The sequence below is a fragment of the Apis mellifera genome, linkage group LG12 (genome assembly GCF_003254395.2).
Source record: "Apis mellifera strain DH4 linkage group LG12, Amel_HAv3.1, whole genome shotgun sequence".
Taxonomy (NCBI): domain Eukaryota; kingdom Metazoa; phylum Arthropoda; class Insecta; order Hymenoptera; family Apidae; genus Apis; species Apis mellifera.
Window position 1 is genome coordinate 10,560,684 of NC_037649.1, and position 23,699 is coordinate 10,584,382.

Consider the following 23,699-nt stretch of genomic DNA (forward strand, 5'->3'; position numbering starts at 1 on the left):
TTGATACAGGGATTATTTATTCGTGCTTATGAACCGTGCTTCTTTCGAATTCTCTCCTCTCTCTCTCTCTCTCGAATTTCAGGTTTAACGTTGGAAATTTTACAACTCGAGGAATTCGAGGAGGGGGAATTGCGAAAAAGATTCGAAAGTTTGACGGTGTTAAAATATATATTTGTGTGTAACAATCGATGAATGAAACGTTGTTACGATCTTAAATATTTTTTTGATATTTTAAGAAAATGCGAGAGAACGAGACGGGGTTGTATTCGAAAACGTCTCCGAGAAAAAAGTAAGAAAGGAAGAAACTTGAAACTTTTCTCGAAGTTTTTTTCCACCTCTGATCAACGATTTCTTCTCGACGTCACTCTTGCGAGCTTCTTCTCGAAATTATTATACGAAAAGAGGTAGTGTCGTGAAAATTAGAAGGAAGAAAGACGTGGAAATAGAAAAAAGAGAAAGAGAGAGAGAGAGAGGAAATTCGTGATGATCACGGAACGATTTAATTTGTAGAAAGATAATACCAAGAGAAACTTCTAATATTAACGTGATCCATGGTGAATAAAATATCGTAGTAAATATTTTTCAGGTAACGTTTTGAAGATACGGTATGAAGAACGCGACACGATTGTACTCTCGTCTTTTTCCCCTTCCTATTATACTTTAATCCCGCATTATCTAAAATTTATTTCGGATGGCTTCTCACTCGGAGCTTGATCAGAAAAAAGTTAACTACGTGGATAGGTTTGCGCGCTCTAGCGTCAGGGTTTATCGTGGTGTTGGTGAAATTAAAAAAAAGGAACAGGAGTTTCGTAAAAGTTTACGAGATATATATATATATATATACTTACGGAAATGAGAAATCCTTGTACAAGAAAAAAAAAAAAGGAACAAAATATCATGGTAGATATAATGTTAATGTATATCTAAAAATTTGTAATCGTGATAAAACGTATAATAAAATCAATATGCGGAGAATTATTAAAAATTTCGCGTATATAAAAAGGATGAGTTTTCTGATATTATGGATTTCTATAAAAAATTACGCAGGTTATTTCGTATAATTTTATAAAGAAAGAAATTGTAGAATGAGAAATTGAAGAAAAGCCAATAGAATCGAAAAAGCAGAACGGAATTACCCTCGAAAGAAAGGGAAATCCGCTTATTTCTGTTCGAAGATTCAGACTAATTGCCTCCCTAAAAGAAAGCGTAACATTTAACCGTACAAAATAATATCGTAAAATTGAAAGTGTAAAAAAAAAAAGAAAAAAATCAATCATCCGATCATCTAATATTAATTTTTCAAGTTATTTAGAATTTTTAATATCTAACTGGAAATTTTCATCGAAATTAAATTTTTCCCGAATTTTCGAGACACTCTGTTTTTTTTATATATTCCTCGAATTCGTGTTAAAAAAAAAATGAAAAAATACAAAAATTTAATCCTAAAAATATAAAACTTTTTACAGAGAGTCTGTTCAATTTTTATCTATCCAAGCGACGAGACTTTTGTCCGAATTAAATTTCGCTCGAAACTTGGAGAAATATCTCTTTCTCCTCTCTGGGTGAAAAAAAATCGTAAGATCCTTGCTTTCATAAATTGATAGGAAAAATGGAAAGATATGGATAAAAGGGAAATTGGTCGAAATTTGGCAGAAAGACGGATTCGATGAGCGCGATTCCGAATTGTTTGGAAAAGTGATTTTCAAGTCGGATCGTTGTTTGCTGTGGCAACAAGCACAACAGCGAAATCGGAAAGGGTGAGAGGTTAAACGAACGATACGTGCCGTCGTTAACCTCTCGATTTGCTTGCGTATGACCCATCATTGTAAACAGGTCGGTCATCACTATTGTGAACCGCACTGAATTAATTAATCCTTTCATTAAATCTAATGCGGGAAACTCGCGCGCCACTCGAATCTATAACGCGGCTCGCACTTGTTACGCGCGGTTACGCGGATTTTAACTCGAAACCGCTTTCGTTATTACAATTTTAATCATAGTACACGTAGTGGCGTGTTACAATATAATAGTTTAATTTATATATAACTGGACGAGATGATGTAACGAATCAAGTGGAACGAAATAAACAACCATGAGCCAATATTCACGCTGACAAACGTGATAAACGGTTTGATAGCACACGGTAGATTAATGATAATAAAAATTAAGATAGAATGTTGAATAAATATCCGTCAATTTTCCTCTTTTTATTTTACCATAAGCGAAGATTTGATCATTTTCGATAATCCAAACACCTGTAGAGCCAACTATTTCCCCTCCCCATTTTACCATAATAATCATGAGCGGATTGTACGAGTGGCGCGGGATGGGATAATCTAGATGTAGAGAAATTTCGCGAACACAAGGGTGGATGATTTTTGGAAACAGGGCGGTGGTGAAACTTTCTCCTCGGTATTGTTATAAGCTATTTATTATTCGGGTATTTTGAAGATTATCAGCCAAATTAATTAATCCTTTCGTTAAAGTTGCTTCACAGGATCATACGAATAACGACTGCCTGGCCGTGGCCGTTTTGTCTACCGGGACGTCGGGTTATCTGAAAGCAGACAACATGTTTTATCCAGCCCAAATGCTCTGGATGCCTTTCCTGCCCGATTCGTGTCCAGGCTTGATCGACAAGCCAAAGATATTCTTCCTCCAGGTGAGTTATTCTTTTTTTTTTTCTTTCTAAGATATATTTATTTTTCGACATCGACAGTAGATCAATCGGGACACGAAACAAATTTTCTCTAGCGATCTTTAATCCGTGGACTGCTGCATTGCCCTCTTTTTATCAATAATTTCTCCGCTTCCTCCTTTTACGCTTTTGACCGTGCACCTGTTTGGATTGCAAATAAAATTAACGCCGCATCGTGAAAAAATCTCGATAGTGACGCGAGAGTCGGAGAAAAAAGTATGGATAGAAAGAGTTTTAATTAAGCGATCATGGCGCGAAATACATCGATCTTGTTCCAGCCTCTATCTACCTCTATCTATCTTTGCAAATATTTTGCGTCCCGATGAATCTGTTGGCGAAAAAATTGTTTTTCGTTAGGAGAGGTTTTAATTAACTCGGTTATATCTTCGTTCTTACTTTACTCTTTCTTCGATACTTTGGAATATATTAACTCGGTTTTTTTTTGTATAATATTTTTTTTATTGAAACGGAAACTAAAATTGTAAATAGAATTAATTTTCAAGATAAAATAAATAAATAAAGATATTTTTATGTCTCGATAATGTTGATTTTTCAAAAGATTTTCAATAAGTTCGCAAAGTTGTTCAATAAAATAGAATTGCGATATGATTGGGAAGATGGTAAGAAATTGTCCGATCTCGAAAGTAGGAAGAGTATATAAAACGGGATAATGTGAATATTTCACACGATGATAACGTAAATCTTGATTTCGTTCGCGATGTAATCCTTGCCTGATCTTTTTCCATTTATCTGCTACGGGATGATCTCTCAAGGATTTGCAACACGAAGCGCATTACCGCGGAAATGTTTTTATTTTTTTCTTCTTCTTTTGTTCTTTTGCGATCTCGTGAAATACTCCTATTATAAGCGCGTCGATTTCGACTGGAAATGATAAAATATTTCGAAATAATTCGAAGTAAAAATATTTTCTAAAACGTATCATTTGAAACATGATTTTAAATTAAAAGTACGCCGCATTTGCCAAATTCAACATTCGAACATTCAAATTCGATCTCCATGTTTCCATTCAAGTCCGTGTTTCTCGAAAAGATTGCACAACGCATCGAAATTATTCGAGTCATAACTAAAAAAAAAAAAAAAATTTATTTATGGAGGAAAAGAGCCATAGCTGTCATCTGCTTCGCACGATTTTCTTTTTATTCCGATAAATTTTCATACGCTCGACGAAACTATTTTGTCCAACTTTTTTTTCCCCCGTTCGATCGAAACCAACTTCTCGTCGAATCGAGTCCCCTCTTCCCCCCAAAAAAAGCAATAAGACCGTGTTTTGTTCGATATAATGAAACTTGGAAAACAAGCTGTTCCGCGTGAATCAATTTGTCGTTAACACGCTCGCGTACAACGCGTATTACACGTCTGCAACCACCCGGTATTAACACCGTTCGCTCCCCGGTTATCGCGATAGAAACGGATGTATGTTTTTGCTCCGCGGGATCTACAAAATAAACTCGAAAACGCGGAGAAGTAGAGACACTCGAACACGCTCGTACAAACAGAAACATCCCACCCGGCGAGATTATACGAATATTTCGAGGGAAATTTTTAAATCGTGAAACGAAATTTAACGCGATGAACTTACTTACGTGTATAAATATATTGCTCGCGAGAGGAAACGAGTGGAAACGAGATCAGGATAGAAAATAGTTGATAAGCGTTTGAAATTATTTTTTTTTTTTTATAGTAATTAGAGAAGATTATTGGATAGAAGATTTATTTTTTTAAATTTGAATTATTAGCGTCAGGGTGATAAACCAATTTGTTTTTGGGATCGATGATTATTAACCATTCTCCGTTCTAGATTTAATAGGGTTGAACGAGATATAACGACTCGCTTCTCTCGTTTATCGGGAATTTTTTTTTTTTTTTTTGTATAACATCATTTTAAAAATTTAACGGTAATAGGTTCGCGTTATTTGAGCGAGAAATTTTGAATAATCGAAGGGAAATACAACGATTGTTAACGAATTTGAGATACGCGCGCGTTAATTAATTTTTATACCGGATATAATATATATTTCGTTGGAAAAATTAAATAAATAAAGCATTGAAACTCTCTGAAAACGCCTTCAGCTATCGACAAAAACGTTTTCCCCCTCCCTTTCGAAATTTTTATGCAATTATTCAAGCAGCGTATAATTAAGGAATTATTTAGATTGATTCATCGTTGTTACGTGATGGAATAACGCGTTTTGAAAATATTCCTTGATAAAAAAAAAAAACCAACCGTCGATGCTTGAAAAATATTTGAGACGCGATTATAGCGGGAACGAGAAAGAGAAATAAAAAAATTCTCCACGATCAAATTTCTCCCCCCCTCGTTAACTACGACATCGAGCGTTGGTTTCACCGACCCTTTCCTTTCTTTTTTTTTTTTTCTCTTTTTACATTTCTCCTCGACGAAGGGAAGGGAAGTTTCACGCTTATAAGAAATGAATTCTTGCCGCGAAAGAAGGGTTAAGGGTTCGACGATAGGGGACACGTGAAAACGGGGAGAGAAACGAGCTCGTTCTCTCGCGGGGAGGAAAGTGGGCGCTCTGGCGCTCTCCGTGTTTCCGGTTCTTCGCGACGAGCGAGGGAGGAGCGGCGCTAACGGAAGTGGAAAAGACGACATAGTTAATTATCCGTGCGACGTTTCAAAGGCGCGCGAAAGAGTTTTATAGTTGGCGAGCTTGCTTCGCAACTCGTTTAACGAGCTCTTGAATAACGTGTCAATGTGTGCGGACGTGTGGATATACGGGCACGCGTCGCGTTAAACCGTAGAAAGTTTTCTGCGCAAACGCGATTACGAGGATAAAAAAAGGAAAGGAAAAAATTCGACAACAATCGCGTTAGGAACAGGATCGAGTATTTTTTTTTCTCTTTTTTGAAACATATAAGATTTCAGAGAATGGAGGATCCGTTTCGAGAATCCTGTTTAAATTATTAAGCGACGTTAACAATGAGAGTGGAAAAATTATTGTATCAACCCTGTATGGGGAGGATCGTTCTTCGTATCATCGTGGCGAATTCAACTCTGCCCTGTTTTCTTTTTTTTTTTTTTTTTTTTCCGTCTCGTCATGTCGCATTCCGGTATTTAATCGCGATCCTCGCCAATCTTTTTCACGATAACGTCGCGACTTTCCGCGTGATGCGGACAGGGAGAAGAGCGATTTTCTCTCCTGGGGGAATGTCGGTTAAAGGATTGCAAAAAAAAAAAGGAAATAAATAAAATAAAAACACGGAAAAAAATAAAAAATTGGACGAAGATACGTATCGCGTGATTTATTCCTTTTCGGGATCGAAAGACTCCTAATGGAGTTTGTCGAAACTTGAGTTTGAAGAGAAAAGACGAGTATTTTATCCGAGATTATTACGAAATTGTTAAAATTATTAAAAATCGATATATCTCTTCGATATATCGTCGGATATTTATATATGTAAAACGAATTAAAACCTGCTTATCGGATCTCTCTTTTTTTTTCTTTCTCTTTTAACATTCAAATTTTCAAAAGCGAACTCGAAATTGCATTCGCATTTACATTTACATTTTTCTCTTTTTTTTTTTTCTTTTCCAGACTTACCATGATTCATCGTACAACGGAATACACGGTTTTGACCAATCGATCAATTTCTCTTTCCCAGATATTATGGTCGTACACTTATTTTATAATTGTAAGTAGACACGAATATATTGTTTCCGACTTTTAAAAACACACGCCTATGTATGTATGTATGTATGTATGTATGTATATATGTATATATATATATATATGAATATATGAATATTTTTATGCAAACGAAATGTTGTACGCGAGAATGTTTGCATCTTTATTTCGCGTGGAAAAAAAAAGAAATTCTTTATCCCGCGGGAAGTTGACGCAGGTACGTGCTCGAAGGGGTCGTTTCCTCGGTAGATTGTCGGAGAGAAGATTGTGCTCTCACGGATTCTTTCAACGAGTGTTCGGTCCCTGAATAGGCGCGACAACACGTGCGTGTGCAATTCACGCCCTCCCTCCTCCCCTGTGCATCCCTGTCGAGCATTCATTTGCAAGTCAATAGGCGGAAAGAATAGAAGGACTATAAATTTCGTTGTTATGTTGCTGGGTATTTGCACACACGATGTTCCGTCTGAATGAAAATGTATTCGATTATTCGAGAGACGAAACCTTGGAAAATTCGTGTGATCGAGAATATTGGAGGGGGGATCTATCTTCGAATCGAATAATACTCATTCTTACCTAGAATATAAACCTGCAATCCTTACTTAAAGCCAATCATTTGGAATATTAGATTTGGGATGGAACCATCTATCCACGTTTCAGATAGGTCAATTGATTAGGGCAATCGAGACGAGAGGCTTTGAAAAGTAGTTTCATTCGGGATCAATCGGACGATCACACGATGGAAGAAGCCACTTTGGGAAAAAGGAAAACAAGGAAAGGTTATTCGTCCATTCTTCAGGAGACAGGAATTTTTCTGATGGAAAATCTTACTCGAATCCGATGTGTAATTATATTTCTGGTGAATATTCGGAAACGAGAAGAGCAAAAGGAATATTTCGCGCCGTTGCTCGATCCCGTGTTCTTGGCCCGCGCTAATTTATCGAGGGAGAATGCAATAATAAGCTGCCGGACACAAATTGCATGCACGAATTATCACGTTAATCGTGTGCAACCGTGAGCGTGATAAATACACATACACGCGTATATTTCGTTACGCGTCATCTTTGTTCCCGTTTTACCCGTCACCGTGTCGCATAAATAATTTCTCGTTCAACGTCCGTAATCATTTGTCCTCGTGATAAACCGCTTCTACTTTCCAACCTATTTTCGACCGGTGTAAAGAAGAAATGGGATTTAATGACCAAAAATTGATAATCAACTTGATTTTGCTCGAATTTTATTTCATCTGGCATAATTACATCGCGTCTGAAATATTCTCTCCTATACAGAAATGACATTGGAAATTATTTTCCAAATAGAAACGTGTGATGTAAGATCGATACAATTAGCAATCAAAAAGAGAAATCTAATTAATTGTCCAAAAATATGGATATAATAACTGCGCAGCGTACGTTGGAACGTAATTTAATTAACCCCTTAATAAAATTTGTTGCGTGGAAATTAATTGAAAGCTCTCGACAAGTTCGACAATGTGGACTAATTATCGGTTGGGGAGTAATTGAATAGTCGGTCGGATTAAAATTTTCGTCCTTCGAATGAAAAGTTACGATATCCGGTTTGTCGTTCGATATACGCACGCACGCATACACGCACATAGTCGAGAACAAGTTTCTTCGATGGCGGGATGGAGAGAATGGACAATCTATAACGGAAGAGATAGCGCGGCGATTGTTAGCGGACGCGAAGCGATACAGACGGGATTTATTGTCTCACGGCAGGGCCGTGGCAGATATCATTGACTCGCGTCACTTCCGACGCCATTGATCTCCCTCGGCGCGTCATCGAATTGACAGAGTAAAATATTGAGTCGCGCGTCATTTCGGATCGTTAATCGGTTGATTTGCGTCATGCGTTGAATAAACGGACGGGAATGTGATCGGGGATTATCGTGTGCCGAAATTTTATGCCGACAGTGGTGATGGATTGAAAATTGCTCTATTTACTCGGTATTACATAATAATTGCTAGATTTTCAGAATTAAGATAAAAATACAATCTGAAGAAACGTTTTCATTTCTTCCATATTGATATATATTTCGTATTTTAGATCGTTTAAAGAAAAGTGATTCGATAGTAGAAATTGTTAAAAACGAAGGATTCAATTTTTATCAATTTTTCAATTCACTTGTTGTAATAAAACTTTGTTTATAGGAAAAATTGGAATAGTAATAATCGTGAAAAATCATTGTGAAAATTATTTTATCTAGAATCGTCTTTTAGATGTATATAAAGGGACGAACGTTTACGTTATCGAGATTAATGGGAGAAATTTCGGTTGACAGCGAAACACGTCGATAATACAGTGATACGCGATGCTAATGTTGATGTCGATCAAGCGATCCTCATAAATCGAGGTACGCATTAGAAGCAGCACTGAATTAAATTCAATCAAACATCGACTATCGTTCGCGTCTATCCATCCAAGTATATATATACAATTTTTCGAAGCATAAATTTGTCGAATACAGCGGAAAAATATTTCCTACGATCGAAAAAAATAATATCGCAACAACAGATATAAAATATATTTTTACTCGCGCGATTTTAAAAGCAACGTGACATTTAATTCGAATTATCCGTGCAATACACGAATAACCGTGTTTTCCACCACGCGTGAACAGGATAATGGGTAATCGAATCGTTAACGAAATTATTCGATAACATTGCCCAAGTTTCCGGTGACAAAGAACCCTGATTGTTCCGCGCCATGTATCGAATGAGGCGAAAACACTCGCCCTCCTCGTAATCCTCGTTGTAACATTTTCCACCTTTGTGATTATCTTTATTTCAGAAAAATCAGAATGATTTCGAGGATAATTCCGATGGAGAATCGTTGGTTGGAAAGGAAGAACGCGAAAAGGAAATTGTGGCCGGACAGAGTTGTCGAGAGTGATCGATATCGCGGATATAGTTGGATCGTCCCTCGTGTTTCGTAATTAGTCGTTACATGGTTGATAAGCGATTATAATTCGAAGCCCGGTTAATTGCCAATGTTATTATAATGTTCCCCAATTTGAATTTCGCATGTGCGTGAAATTATGACGGAGAATATCCGGTGTAATCGGATCAGAGACTTGTTTCGATCAGGATTCGGTGGAAAGAAACCGCGCTTTCTCTCTGTTTCACGCTGTCGTGATCGATAATAACGAGGGACGGAGTGGTTGTTGAAGGAAAAGTGGCGAGAGGAGACGATTACTCTTCGATGGATTGATTCGCTTTCGAAGGACGCTAATACCGAGACCTTTTCCCAGATGTTTTGTCCCTTTTCCATGGTAAACAGACAAAAGATTGAAAAGATTTATTCGTAATTTTCCTCGAATCGTATTGGATTTATTGCGGATTATCCTCGAGTAGAACGAATTACGTTATATTTATATATCAAAAATTGGGCTTCCGTGTAATCGTAAACTTTATCGTGCAACGTTCGAAGTAAAGAAAATTATTTACGGCAAAAATAAGCAGTTTTGCGTACATCGGTTGAAACGAATGATTATCTCGATTATCGCGTTGACAACGAAAACGTTTCTTTCCGGGACGATTACGGGAAGCGATAACGTTGCCGTATTTCTGCGTTCCATTAACGTCTCGATGATAATGCCTTTGCCTCTATTTCCACCTATTGTTAAACGTCTCGATTACTTTCCCCGTGGAAAATATATTTTCATCCAGTTAGGATTCCGTTCATGATTGTCTTTATAGATGGAACATTCGCGCTTCTCTTCCACCATTTTTCCTTTTCTTCATTAACTGACGCTCCAATCATTTTTGCGATTATAATCAAATGAACGTAACGAAAGAATTTGTTCACAATTCGCATTTATTTATCTTTTATTGTATGTACGTGGTGGGATAAAAATTTTTACGAATTGTCCTTAACTCGTCCATTTTTATCTTACGTTTGGTAAAGTATCTATTTATATTACTTTCGCATTTCCCACATTCCCTCATTAATTACATCATCCTCCATTTAAATACTTGCACACATTCCCAAAACCTCATACTCCATTCCGCGACTAACGATAATTCGCTTCTGCCTGTGGCGATTCGTGCGCAAAAAAAAAAAAAAAACGGGAAGAGAAACCGCTGGATTAAACAGTTGTAAACGAGTTTACACGAGCGCCAATCCCTTCCTTGATCCTGCTTTCGTGTTGTTGCCGATCCAATTGCGTTTACAAAGAAACTGTATTCTCTGATAAACGATCCTCGATGAGGTCATTAGTTGTTGCGAATCTAATCCGAATAATCGGTGGCTAAAGATCGCTCTTAATGGCCGGGTCGATTTGCAAAATTTCTTATTCCTTGGATCATTTGTGTTAATTCTAAACTTCTGCTTCAAGATATTAAACCAAGACACTGTAATTGTATTTTCTGTAACATTCATAAAATACATCTATATTTATCGTTGTGGCACGTTCGAATCATTCGATTATATTCGAAAGAGTATATTCTTTGAGAGATTGAGATGTGAAATGGCTTCTACTTTCATTCGTCTGCTTAAGTCCACATGCATGCAGCATACACAAGAATAGATAACATGGTGATTATGATTTGATTTTCAGCTTCTTGGCAAAATACAAATTCTTGTTTAATGAATAAAATTAGCCAAGAGTTGAAGGAACATTGGAGGACCCACGATCTACTCAGAATGATGACTTCAATCGTGAGGCACGTGGTTAGTTATAATCGGGCGTTATTGAGCAACGAAAATAAACTCCAAGCCCCAACTATAGTCTCCACGTTATCGCGATTAGTATATTTCGATAAAACGAAATATTTACTTGAATTGTCGAAAAATGAAAGGATAGATTTCGATCCTTTGGATTAATTTGTTAATTTGTCGTTGTTATTGCAACATAACGTGACAAAATTTTTATTTTAATCGCATTTTTGTCGATTTTTCTTATCTTTCGCTATTGCTTTTTCTTCGAACCATGAAATTCAATATTTCGAAATGAAGTAGACTGAAAATTTATAGAGAAGCAGCGATTAGATTATTGTATCGTATCATACTAATTTTATTAAATAAAAAAATATACATATATAATTATATATATATATAATAAAAAATATTTTGCAAATTACATTTATTTGTTTTATCCCTAAAATGGATAAAATGGACGTTCAACGCTCGGATCAAGAATAAATAATAAGATACAATCTCTAATTAACTTTCATTAATTATTCTTCTTTTATATTTTTTCATGGAACAAGATTCCAGTATATCGACGGCAAATATGAGATCCAATTATACAACGAATTTGCGGCGATTATAAAAAGAAAATAGGAAATTTTCGGGCGAGCGTTTAATTAATACGTGACGATAATTGATATGTTCAACGAGGAAAATGCAAAGCATGGATTTTAAACTCATTGGATAAAAGAGAAGAAATGTTTTTCGATACGATAAATTTAATACCGTCGAGAATATTTATTTATTATCTCTTACCTTCGAAGAATAAAATATATAAATAAATTTATTTCATAAAATAAATAATTAAATTATCGTGATTATTAATTATTGATCATTTATTAATAAATATAATATTTTGAAACAAATTTCAATATTTAATAATTGACGATATTTTATAAGTATTACGCATTTAACAAAATATGCGTGAATATGTATAACTTTTAAATATTTATATTTCTTATATGTATACTTAAGCTTGAAGAATATTTTGCGTATAATAATTCAATAATAATTCAACGAAACTTGCTATCTAAAAATCCTAAACGAATTTTCATCGAAGATTGACAAATTGGAACGACGAATCGCTCCTGAAAAATGTAAATTCAATCTTTGAAACGAGTATCGGTGATATATTTTTAATTATCACACTCGTGGATTTTCGTTGAACGAGTTTTTTAAAAAAGATCTCGGCCCTTAATCCGATATTATATAAGAAATGGGCAACGAAATGCGCGCGCGTTACTTCATTTGCAGCTGTTCACAGAGTTTAAATGAACCAAGCTATAAATAAGTTGGCCGCGAAAATACGAAAATACGCGGGAAATTCATTCCCTTTTTAAACAAATTAAAAGTCACCACGTCTAGACAAAAGATGGCGAGGAAAGCTCTGGCTATATATTTTTATTATTCAACCGCGTGTACTTTTAATTTGGTTACTTTGTGTTGCGAGTTATGATTTATTATAAGCAACCACTTGTATTGTACAAAGATGAATATTTCTCTCCGTGTGAAAAAAAAAAATTACATTTTTTTTTTTTTCTACGACAATAAACGAAAATTTCTTTAAACGCGCTTAAAAATTTCACGCTAGACGGCACGAAACGATCTCATTTCTCCATTATTTTAGATTGTAATAAAATTATGAAGTATGAAGTGAATAGTGTCTATGATGAATAGAATTTTTTTTAAACTGGCAGCGAGTGACTTAATTTTTTCTTTTTATTATATTGGCGTATAATCTATGTGTAAATATTATGAAAAAATATACTTTTATTTATTTCGTATATTTTTCATTCAATATTCGTTTATTTCATATAAGATATTAATGTATCAATGTGAGCAAAAAATATATTTTTTAAAGTATATAATTATAAAGTCTAATTTTTGTATTATTATTCTCTCTCATATTTTCTTCTATCTAGAAAAAAAGAATTTTCCCTTTTCTCGACAGCATAAACAATGGGGATTTACTTTCAACAAACTTAATGGAACTGTTGACACGTTTTGTAATATTATTCTAGACATATGTTGCAGGTAAGGAAAGAAGCAGTTCTATGTTCTATGTTTAGCAAGCAATGTGATAAGAGTTACCTTTTTCTATGAATGAAACTGATTTTTCCTATATTATGCTGAAAATTATTTCAAAGAAATGTTTAAAATAAAAATTTTGTAAACATAATTGTATAATATTTTAAATTACATTGTATAACATTTTCCTTATACATTTTAAGATCAAATTTATTATTCCCTGAAACTGGTGAAAAATAGTTATATTGAATGGTTGATAAATTTTTAAAAAATTCTCTCTTTATGACGAGGGTAAATATAATAACGTGAAAATATTGCACTATATTATTAGTATCGAATGGCATTGTGAAATGAAACGAAATATAACTCGATACACCTGTTGTACCAATCGACATGTCATTTATTATCAGGTAAATATCGATTATCGGGTCTGGTTATAAACAGTGGCAGTTCAATCTTCTTAAATTATATATTTTCAATTTAATTCCTCGTATATTTTAAACTTATTAAGCAATATTATGATTAACACCATAATGTTGTCTGTGTATCTTATTTCCTTATCGTACTTATTAAACCAAAATTGTAATTAGTGCTGTAATTACCAAGCGTAATTATTATCGTACAAGTTTATCAAAATTTGTGTTGAAATATCGACCGTATTATTAACAGCAGAATAGCAAGCTATTAGATGTAAAATTGTCAATGTTTCTAGTTATATAAAATAATAATGCTAATAACAATACAGATGCAAGATTTGTAACGTTATAATTTTACAATTATTATTATTATTATTATTATTATATAAGAAACAAAACAAAATTTGCGAAACATTTATGACGAAACAAATAAAATGAAACGATCATTGCCAAACGAATTCACGTATTATTTGTACTATATTATTATTGTACCATATTATTTATAAATAAATCAATATAAAATAAATTACGCATAATTATTTGCATATTTTCTCACAAACCACTTGAGAAGAGTCAGTATATCGGTATAGTAGTTCTTCAACTACTTTTGCATCAAAGAGAAAAGAAGTCGTTCGTACTTGGAGAGAGAGAGAGAAGTACTGGTACGTCTGTTTGACCGTGCAATGACAATTCGATTCCATTCACTTCATCTCCGTCTTCTCGTCGAGACTAAGTGAATCCTTGAAGCAAACGGAGCATGATAGAGCTACGGCTCGTTTGAGGGATGGTTAAAGGGTTTCGTTATGCGGGTTACAATCCTCGGTCTGCTGCTTCGGATGAGTAAAGGAGCACAATGGACAAAGCGTAGCAAGATGATTCAATTGTTTTACCAAAATTTAATCCGCATCTGATGATTCTTTTTACGGATAATTCATCTATCATATATATTGCAAAATTATGGAACTTGTTGATACTCAATTTTTTTTTAATTTAATCCTATAAATTTGTTGAAATATTCTCATTTTACTCGAGATCTGTTACACTAGCCATTTTCCATTATTTCGCTCAAATACATATTCATTCTTTCATATTCTAACTTGTTACTTTATTAATTGCACGAGTATTGTTTTATTCGCACACTGTTTATAGTGTCTATTAAGAAAATCTGGTTGATATTGTAATTCTGTTCTCTGTTAAACTTTTCCATATTTTCCAGCAGATGCAATTTTCAAAGATATCCTTATTATTAATGGTACAATGTGTCATTTGGCTCCAAGATCAACGCGTTAATCCCTTCAAGATGTGGTGAAACTTTGCTACCAAAATCGTCGTTAGAATCGTTAAAAGTTTCGTCGTTAAAGAACGACACGTTTCGATAAACAATCGAGAGTTCCCTATTCAACGTTCCATCGTATTTTCCGAACTTGCTGTCCAAGTGCTTTGATCAACAACTAGCAAGATTTTCAATTTAATAATTCATCTGGTGAACCAACGAGAAGTGGAATCTATCTAGTAGATGTGGCTATATAACAAGTACGTTCTCAAAGTTGAACTACTCGAGACTAAGCGGATGACTGATTCGCTTCGTCAAAGGATGCAGGTGCTTCTGTCCCTTCATCGATCAACGCTCGATCGAACGAGAGAGAGAGAAAGAGATATATATATCTCTTGGAGAAAGCCTGTGCTCGAATATCACCGACGATCATTTAAATCGGTGATTACAATCGTAGAGAAATTATCAACTCACGTTTCGGTGAATGGATCAAAAAGAAATGATTAAAAATGTTGAAATCTGATTCTTCAAATACCTAAAATATGAAAAGCCAAATGTAATATTTAAAGATTCATAAAAGCATAATTATTTATGATAAATATTTGTGAAAAATATAATATATACTTATTTCTTAAACCTTTAGATATATTAGGTTATTTATTTATTTATTGTTGTAACTCTGTTATGCTTCCTTACAGTAAATAACACCTGCAAATATTTATTGATAAAATATATTAAATATACATTCTCTTAATTCTTATATTTATAAAGAAATTAATTTTATAATTATATTGTTCATACCTTAAAAATTGTATTATAAGGATAGAACCAGAATAACATTTTTAATTTTTTACTTACACCTAATTATAATTATATATAAACAATATAAATTATTTTATTACATTGTTTTGCATATCAAGTAAGTCTTTTAATTTTTAAATAACATTAATTATTGCTAAAATATAAATGATTTAATTATAATAGAAAGTTATTTTTAATTATGCGTTTATAACCTAACCAAAAAACAATATACTATTATATACTTATACTTACGTGTAATTGTATTTAACAAATATATCAAAATTCCGTAAGAATATCTTTTCGTTTATTATATCTCGTTATGCCATAATATAATCCCATTTAAATAGTTTTTAAATTATAATTAATCTACGAAAGTATAAAAGGATACCACCATTTGATCCTATAAACTTATAAACAAATAAATTTCGTCGATAAGTTAGGAGGCGATTGAAAAATTTTGATCAGCGCCATCTCGCGTTTGGATCACCGAAGCTCCGACTTGTTACTAGCATAGCAGGATGTGCAAGGAGGTATTCTAATTCCTATGACGTCACAGACAAGGAAAGCATCATTGTGCAAGAAGGACAGAGAGCATATTCCGTTACATCTCGTGGAAAATTCATTAATTTCTCGTTTTTTACTTAAAATTTCTATACTTTTAAGATCGCATCTTGAAGCTAGAATCCTAAACAACTTTCTCATATCAATTTTGATACGAAATTCTTTTCGATTAATTTTTTATTAACGATTAATCCGTAGTGCGTTCTAATGCGTCGAAGACGCCATATTGAAAATTTATTAATTTCTCGTTTTCCACTTAAAATTTTCATACTTTTAAGATCGCATTTTGAAGCTAGAATCCTAAACAACTTTCTCATATCAATTTTAATACGAAATTCTTTTCGATTAATTTTTTATTAACGATTAATCCGTAGTGCGTTTCTAATGCGTCGAAGACGCCATATTGATTATGACGTCAAATTCATTAATTTCTCGTTTTCTGCTTAAAATTTCGACACTTTTAAGATCGCATCTTCAAGCTAGAGCCTTAAATAAGTTTCCCATATCAATTTTAATGCAAAATTTTTTTTAATTAATTTTTTATCAACGATTATTATGCAGAGTGCTTTAGTTACAAACCGTCAGTTTGTAATCAAGTACAAAATAATTTATTTATTTACTTATTTAAATAACAATAAGGTTTGAAATAAAATTATGGGAAACTTGCTTAAGGCTCTAGCTTCAAGATGCGATCTTAAAAGTGTAGAAATTTTAAGTAAAAAACGAGAAATTAATGAATTTTCCACGTGGTGTATTCGAAGTAGCGGAAAATATTATCTGTCCTTCTTGCACAATGGTGCTTTCTTTGTCTGTGACGTCATAGGATTCGAATACCTCCTTGCACATTCTGCTATGCTAATAACAAGTCGGAGCTTCCGTGATCCAAACGCGAGATGGCGTTGATTAAAATTCTTCAATCGTCTCCTAACTTATCGACAAATTTTCTTTATAAGTTAATAGAATCAAATAACGACTCCCATGTATACTTATGTAAATTAATTATAATTTAAAAACTACTTAAATGGGATTGGATTATGGCATAACGAGGTATAATAAACAAAAAGATATTCTCACAGAATTTTGATATATTTGTTAAATACAATTACACGTAAGTATAAATATATAATAGTATATTGTTTTTTGGTTAGGTTATAAACGGTTATAATTAAAAGAAAACTTTCGATTATAAATAAATGATATATGATTTTTGTAATAAATTATTCATTTAATGTTTTAGAAATCGCTTCGAATTATTTAATGTAAAAATCGTTTTCGAAGAATTTTTATTGATTTCCCAAGTAATGAAATAATTTATAGTGATCATATGTGATTAGTATGATTACATGTTATATAAACGTAAGTAGGAATTAAAAATATTATCCTGGTTTCTCGAATAATATAGATAAAAATAATCTTAATTTATATTAATTTAATCAAAACAATATTGTGATAATATTTGCAGTAATGAAGATTTGGAAAATTAATTGCTATAATGAAGATAACGGATGGACGAAAAATGTAAAATATCCAGTTTTTAAATAAACTCCTGTTAAATTGATGATTTTTATGGAAAAATAGTGTTTCTTGACATACATTTAATAAGATAAGAGTAAGATAGCTTTGATTGATCGTCTAATAATTAATAACATTTTATACAATAATAATTAATATTCGAAAACTGTTGGAATTACAAATCATTCTAATTTAAATATATTTATAGATTTAATAAGTATAAATTTATTAAATACATGTGGGACGCGATCTCGATTTCTAGGCCGACGAAATTGGAAATTCGGCCGATTATATTAAAATGTAACTTTACGAGGGAGAAAAGCATGGGCGCCGATTGTAAATGGAAACTCGAATTCAAATGGTGTGTACGTGCTCGTTTTCGTCCATAGTGTAATAGTCCATTGAGTGGCTGAAGTATTGTTTGTAATTTCACTTTACAGAATGTTTCATGCAACCATTCGTGTATTCTATTAATGAATTTCTGGAATTAATAAATATCGTTGAAAATGAAATAGAAACAGATGTAAAGAGTCACATTCAAACAATTTGTAGAAATCCGATTATTGAGAATTAGAAAAAGAAGAAGAAACGAATGTTATTTTTAATATCCATTTATTATTTGCAGCAATACTTTTACATCTACGTTACATTCTATTAATATACACGGAATCTCATCTATGAAAAATTCGATAGACAATGATATAGATTTTTAATTACTAATTATTTTATATTACAAATGAAATAGGCCAATTATGATGAGACAAATAGTACAGTTTTATAACGAATAAACAATACATATAAATATTTGTTAAAAAATCTTTGATTGACGTAGATATTAATCGAACATAAAAAAAAATACATCTATTGTATAAAATATCTATTGTAAAAAAATGTAATGATAAATTAAATTGAACTTTATAATACAATTTCATCAAATTTTTTATTCATGATACAATTATACCTTCAAATAGAAAAAAAAAAAAAGAAAAAGTAGGGAAAAATATTCCAATTAATGTAATACTATAAATTATATTACGATTTTTAATTTTCTGTATAAAAATGGTTGCTGCTACACTCGCGAATTGTACGTCCCTTTTATTTTAGAAAAAAAACGCCGCGACAGAAACCGCTTTTTCACAGAAACCGCTGACATATGAAATATCCAAATTCCGATCAATCCTGACAGAGTGTTCTGTCAATTTTTTGCTTCTCGATAATATGAAAATAACAACGTGCGATTTCTCTCTCTGCGTACTCTCAGAGATAAACGTAATATAATTGTAGTGTACGTTTCACGGTGTAAACGATTAAATCCTCACGTGATTTGTCTCGGAGCAATTACACGGGAATCAATCAATTCTATTACAAGTTATTCGAAACTTCTACTATCCGCTTTCACTTCTCCAATCTACCATTCAATTGAGCTACATCCCGTAAACTTTGCTAACTAAATCAACAGTCGGAAACACTTTTGCCCGTTAACAACAATCGCAGAATTGTCAAGCGCAGGGCCACTTAGTTTCCACTTAACTCTCCCCGAGAGATACGAAACAGGATCGATAACGTACGAATTATCTTTTATTCTAATACAACCGTCGAGTTGAATTCGGGCGCACATCGATCGTCTATCAAATTTGTTTTCAATCTTCGTGGATGGTTAATTTCGAATCACCTGGTAATTGGACGATAAACATTTCGAGCCAATATTTTGAAAATCCATTAATCGTGGCAATAACGGTAACAAACTAGAACCACGAAACACACGTTTCGTTCATTTCTCTTTCCATTTTTCCTCTCCAACTATCATTATTATTATTATCGTTATCTATTCGTGTTTGAGTTTCGAAATGGAGAACAATCAATGCGATTCATTTTGTTACGAGTAGTACGGATCAGCCATTTATCGGGCGAGTGAAAAAGACATTGCGATAGAACGAGACGCGAATCAGACAAAAGTATCACCATCGTGGATTCTCATTTCAACGCGAATTCTACATATTTTATATCTGTCCAACTATTATTATTATTATTGTCATCTATTCGTGTTTGAATTTCGAAATGGAGAATAATTAATGCGATTCACTTTGTTACGATACGATTAGTAGTAGAGATCGGCCAAGTGAAAAAGATGTCTACATATTTTATATCTGTCCAACTATTATTATTATTATTATCATCTATTCGCGTTTGAAATGGAGAACAATCAATGCGATTCACTTTGTACGATACAAGTAGTACGGATCAACCATTTATCGGGCGAGTGAAAAAAACGAACGAGACGCGAATCAGACAAAAGTATCACCGTCGTGGATTCTCGTTTTAACGCGAATTCTACATATTTTATATCTGTCCAACTATTATTATTATTATTGTCATCTATTCGTGTTTGAATTTCGAAATGGAGAATAATTAATGCGATTCACTTTGTTACGATACGATTAGCAGTAGAGATCGGCCAAGTGAAAAAGATGTCTACATATTTTATATCTGTCCAACTATTATTATTATTATTATCATCTATTCGCGTTTGAAATGGAGAACAATCAATGCGATTCACTTTGTACGATACAAGTAGTACGGATCAACCATTTATCGGGCGAGTGAAAAAGACGAACGAGACGCGAATCAGACAAAAGTATCACCGTCGTGGATTCTCGTTTTAACGCGAATTCTATATATTTTATATCTGTCCAACTATTATTATTATTGTTGTTATCTATTCGTGTTTGAGTTTCGAAATGGAGAACAATCAATGCGATTCACTTTGTTATGATACGATTGGTTACGAGTAGTACGGATCAGCCATTTATCGGGCGAGTGAAAAAGACGATGGAATCAGATAAAAGTATCATCGTCGTGGATTCTCATTTTAACGCGAATTCTACATATTTTATATTTGTACAATTTTAAGACGATTTTTACAACAAATATATACATTTCTCGCGTCACAAAATATGAATTTACAAAAATATACATACACGTTTAAAAAAATACCTGCACGTCGGTCCACCGACTTTTTTCGCCCCCGCTTTTTTGTCCCCCGTTTCTTTCTCGTGGAATTTCAGAAAGAAAAGAACTCGAAACGCGCGCAAACGTCGGAAGAGTATTATTTATATTCGAGAAGTGTTCACGCCGGCGCTTTAAACCGTATTGTTTCATTTTCGCTCGGAGTCAATCGTAGATAATATACGTTGACAACGGAGCTCCGCTTCTGAGATTCTACATAATACAGGAGGAATTATTTTTCCTTTAAATAGAATCGCATAGGATATAAATTTCAAAGTAATACGCAGTTTAATATATATATAAGGGATTGCAATCGAGCAAGATGAGGGAAAAATTCACAATTATTCTCCACGCTCTTCTCGAGGATAATTCGACACTTTGCAAATTATTCGTGAAACTCGCATAAAAGATGGAACAGATTTGTTACAATCCACCTGAAAATTAAATTTAAATCACGCATCATCCCTTGTGTCACAATTTAATACAAACTTTGTTCTATTCCAATATTTATCACTTATCCAAAGACATGATGATTCTTTATCATCTCGTTGCAAACGAACCTTCTCCAATGATCATCTGCCTTTAAACATGCATGGCATCGCCTAATCTTTCTGCTATGCGTGGTTGGCTCGAAATAAGTCGTTTCGATCCGAGCAACGCAGGATAAAGGAATGGAGGAAGGGATGCAGAAGGCTGGCCTAGGTTCCCTCGCACGCCGGTCGAGCTTTTCATCGAATTACCCAGGCAAGAAGATGACACGGCCGTGTGTTTTAGCGGCAGGTGTACAAAGCTTTTCCCCGAACAAACGGAAGGAGCAGGACAGGCTCTTCGCCGTGTGCCTCTTCGCCGAGTCGGTTGTGTGGCAAAAACGTGCCGTTTAAAGGCACACAAGGTTCAAAGGTGCTTTGTAGGGATGGCGAAAAGAAAATGTTGGAGAAGGATGTTGAATGCCGTGGATGATGTTGATGAAGGGAACAGGAGTCTGAAAAAAAAAAAAAGAAAGAGATATCGAAAAATAATCGTTTCAATTATTTAAGGGGAAAATGTTTGCGTGGGATCGAGTGGAAGAAGAATTAGAGAGATGGGTTTATCCCTTTAATTGGCGGAAAAAGAGAACGCTATTTCCACGGCTCAGCCAGTTTTGATTAATACAGTCTTTGTAATCGGAAAAATTACTGGCATTTCTTTTATTTATTCTTCCTTCCTTTCTTTTCTCAAAAAAAAAACGAATAGAAAGTTATATACGTTAAATAAAATTATCGATATTTCTTTGACGAGTTGTATAAATAATATAAAAAAAGGATTCATCAGCGCGAGATATTATCGGTAATTGATACATCGTGATTTTAAGATTATTGTATATTCGACCACGAATTCCCAAATATTCCGATAAATCGAATTTCGAAGGTATTATTAGGGATGAAATGATGGAGTGTATCGCAAATTTATATAACAAACTGGAAACGTGTCAAAAATCGTGAAAAATCTTCCTAGAATATTGACTATTAAAAAATGTATATATATATGTATTACATCTCTTTTTTTTTTTTTTTTTTTTTTTAAGTTTTACTGTTCATAAAATTTCCAGACATTATGAATGTTAATCATCGAGATGGATAAAGTCTAAAACAAGTTTCAAAGAAGGGATAAAACGGACTAAAGCATTATCTAGTTTGTGCTTTAAAACTTTGTTACTCCCCGTATATTCTTTCGTAACTGCGCTTATTTAAAAAAAAAAAAAATCTCAGCTCACTTTCCCGAAACTGATTTCCCCCCCCCCTCCCCCGTTCTAATCTAAATTCACCCGTGGCCACAATCGAATTAAAAATAATAACATTATCGATGTAACAATGTATTATCGAATGTGTTATCGATAGTTTTGCAAATTGTTACCATCTAGAAACCAATGCGCAATGCCAATTTAATATTAAACCGATTCAAATCCTGTATATCTGTTGTTTATCTGTAATAACATCTTCCATAACCTGAATCAGCTCGATATATATATATATATATACATACAACGGCGCAAAAATATAATCGTTAACATTTACGCGTGTAATTTCATGTTTCCACGAGGAGACAACGCAGCAAATATTAAATGTTGCCAATTTCGTTTTCCATTATCGTTACATTTTACATCAAAAGATGCGTAACGCGTGCGTAATAACATCGTTGTCGCGTTATTCATTTCGTTTGTTATTCCGTAACGAACAAAGGAGGACAAGCTTGTGGAACGAGCGTAATATAAAAGTATGAGAGTGAAATGTAAAAAAAAAGAAAAAAGAAAAAAAGCGTAGAGTTTCGATCACGTCTTACATGTTAGAAGATGGCCGATCCTCCCGAAGAATTGTCCTTCTCCCTCGATAACGCGAAAAATATGGGACAGATTCACGGCATGAGTGCTCTCAGCGATGCGAATTTTAATGGAATGCCAGATGGTCTAATATTGATATCGAAAAGAAGAAGAGTGTCCTCCCCCTCGCGATGAGGATCGCGTGAATAATAAAATAGAGATTCGACGGCGATTCCCCGTGTTCAGGAGAAGGAAGAAAGAAAAATGATATGTTCTGAAAAATCGCGTATATATGTAGGAAGAAACAGTGGAAGTCTTGTTTGTCGATGGATCTCTCTCTTAATCCAACGGAAGCTTTCAGTGAAATGAAGATTTTTACAACGATTCGTTTCATTTTCTCTTCGGCTCATTTTACAAATGTATCGAAATGTTTTCATTCAAACGAGAATACCTCGTTTCGTTTTGCGCCAATTCTTTCGAGAGACAAAAAAAAAATACGAGTAGATAAGAATATTCTCTAGGATTTGATCGAAACGCAGTGAGAATGTTTAACTTGGCGGGAAAAAATCAATATTTCGGAAACGAAAGACGCTCGATTGTTTATTCAGAAATTTAATTCCTCCACTGATCATTCTTCCCTTTTTAAAGAGAGGAGACGCGCGATCGATCGCAAATTGAACGGATTAATCGGATTGGCGAGGAGGGAGGGGTAAATAAACAAATAGAATGCAAATTG

The 23,699-nt window shown here is 33.7% G+C and overlaps 2 protein-coding genes across 11 annotated transcripts in view; one reads left to right on the forward strand and one right to left on the reverse strand.

Moving 5' to 3' along the window:
* LOC100576484 (caspase-1) overlaps nucleotides 1–11,760 on the forward strand; it is a 48,849-nt gene extending 37,089 nt beyond the window's left edge. For 2 of the 3 annotated variants that reach the window (XM_006566897.3, XM_003250928.4), the window contains exons 3-5: nucleotides 2,487–2,662; nucleotides 6,274–6,370; nucleotides 10,940–11,461. In XM_006566897.3, the coding sequence (XP_006566960.2) occupies nucleotides 2,487–2,662; nucleotides 6,274–6,370; nucleotides 10,940–11,205 (539 nt within the window). In that variant the 3' untranslated portion in view covers nucleotides 11,206–11,461. Of the gene's footprint in view, nucleotides 1–2,486; nucleotides 2,663–6,273; nucleotides 6,371–10,939; nucleotides 11,462–11,591 lie in introns of those variants that run through there. The other variant, XM_006566900.3, reaches the window with a different exon arrangement.
* LOC410393 (alkaline phosphatase) overlaps nucleotides 1–23,699 on the reverse strand; it is a 195,379-nt gene that overhangs the window by 83,692 nt on the left and 87,988 nt on the right. The gene's annotated exons all lie outside the window — the stretch shown is intronic.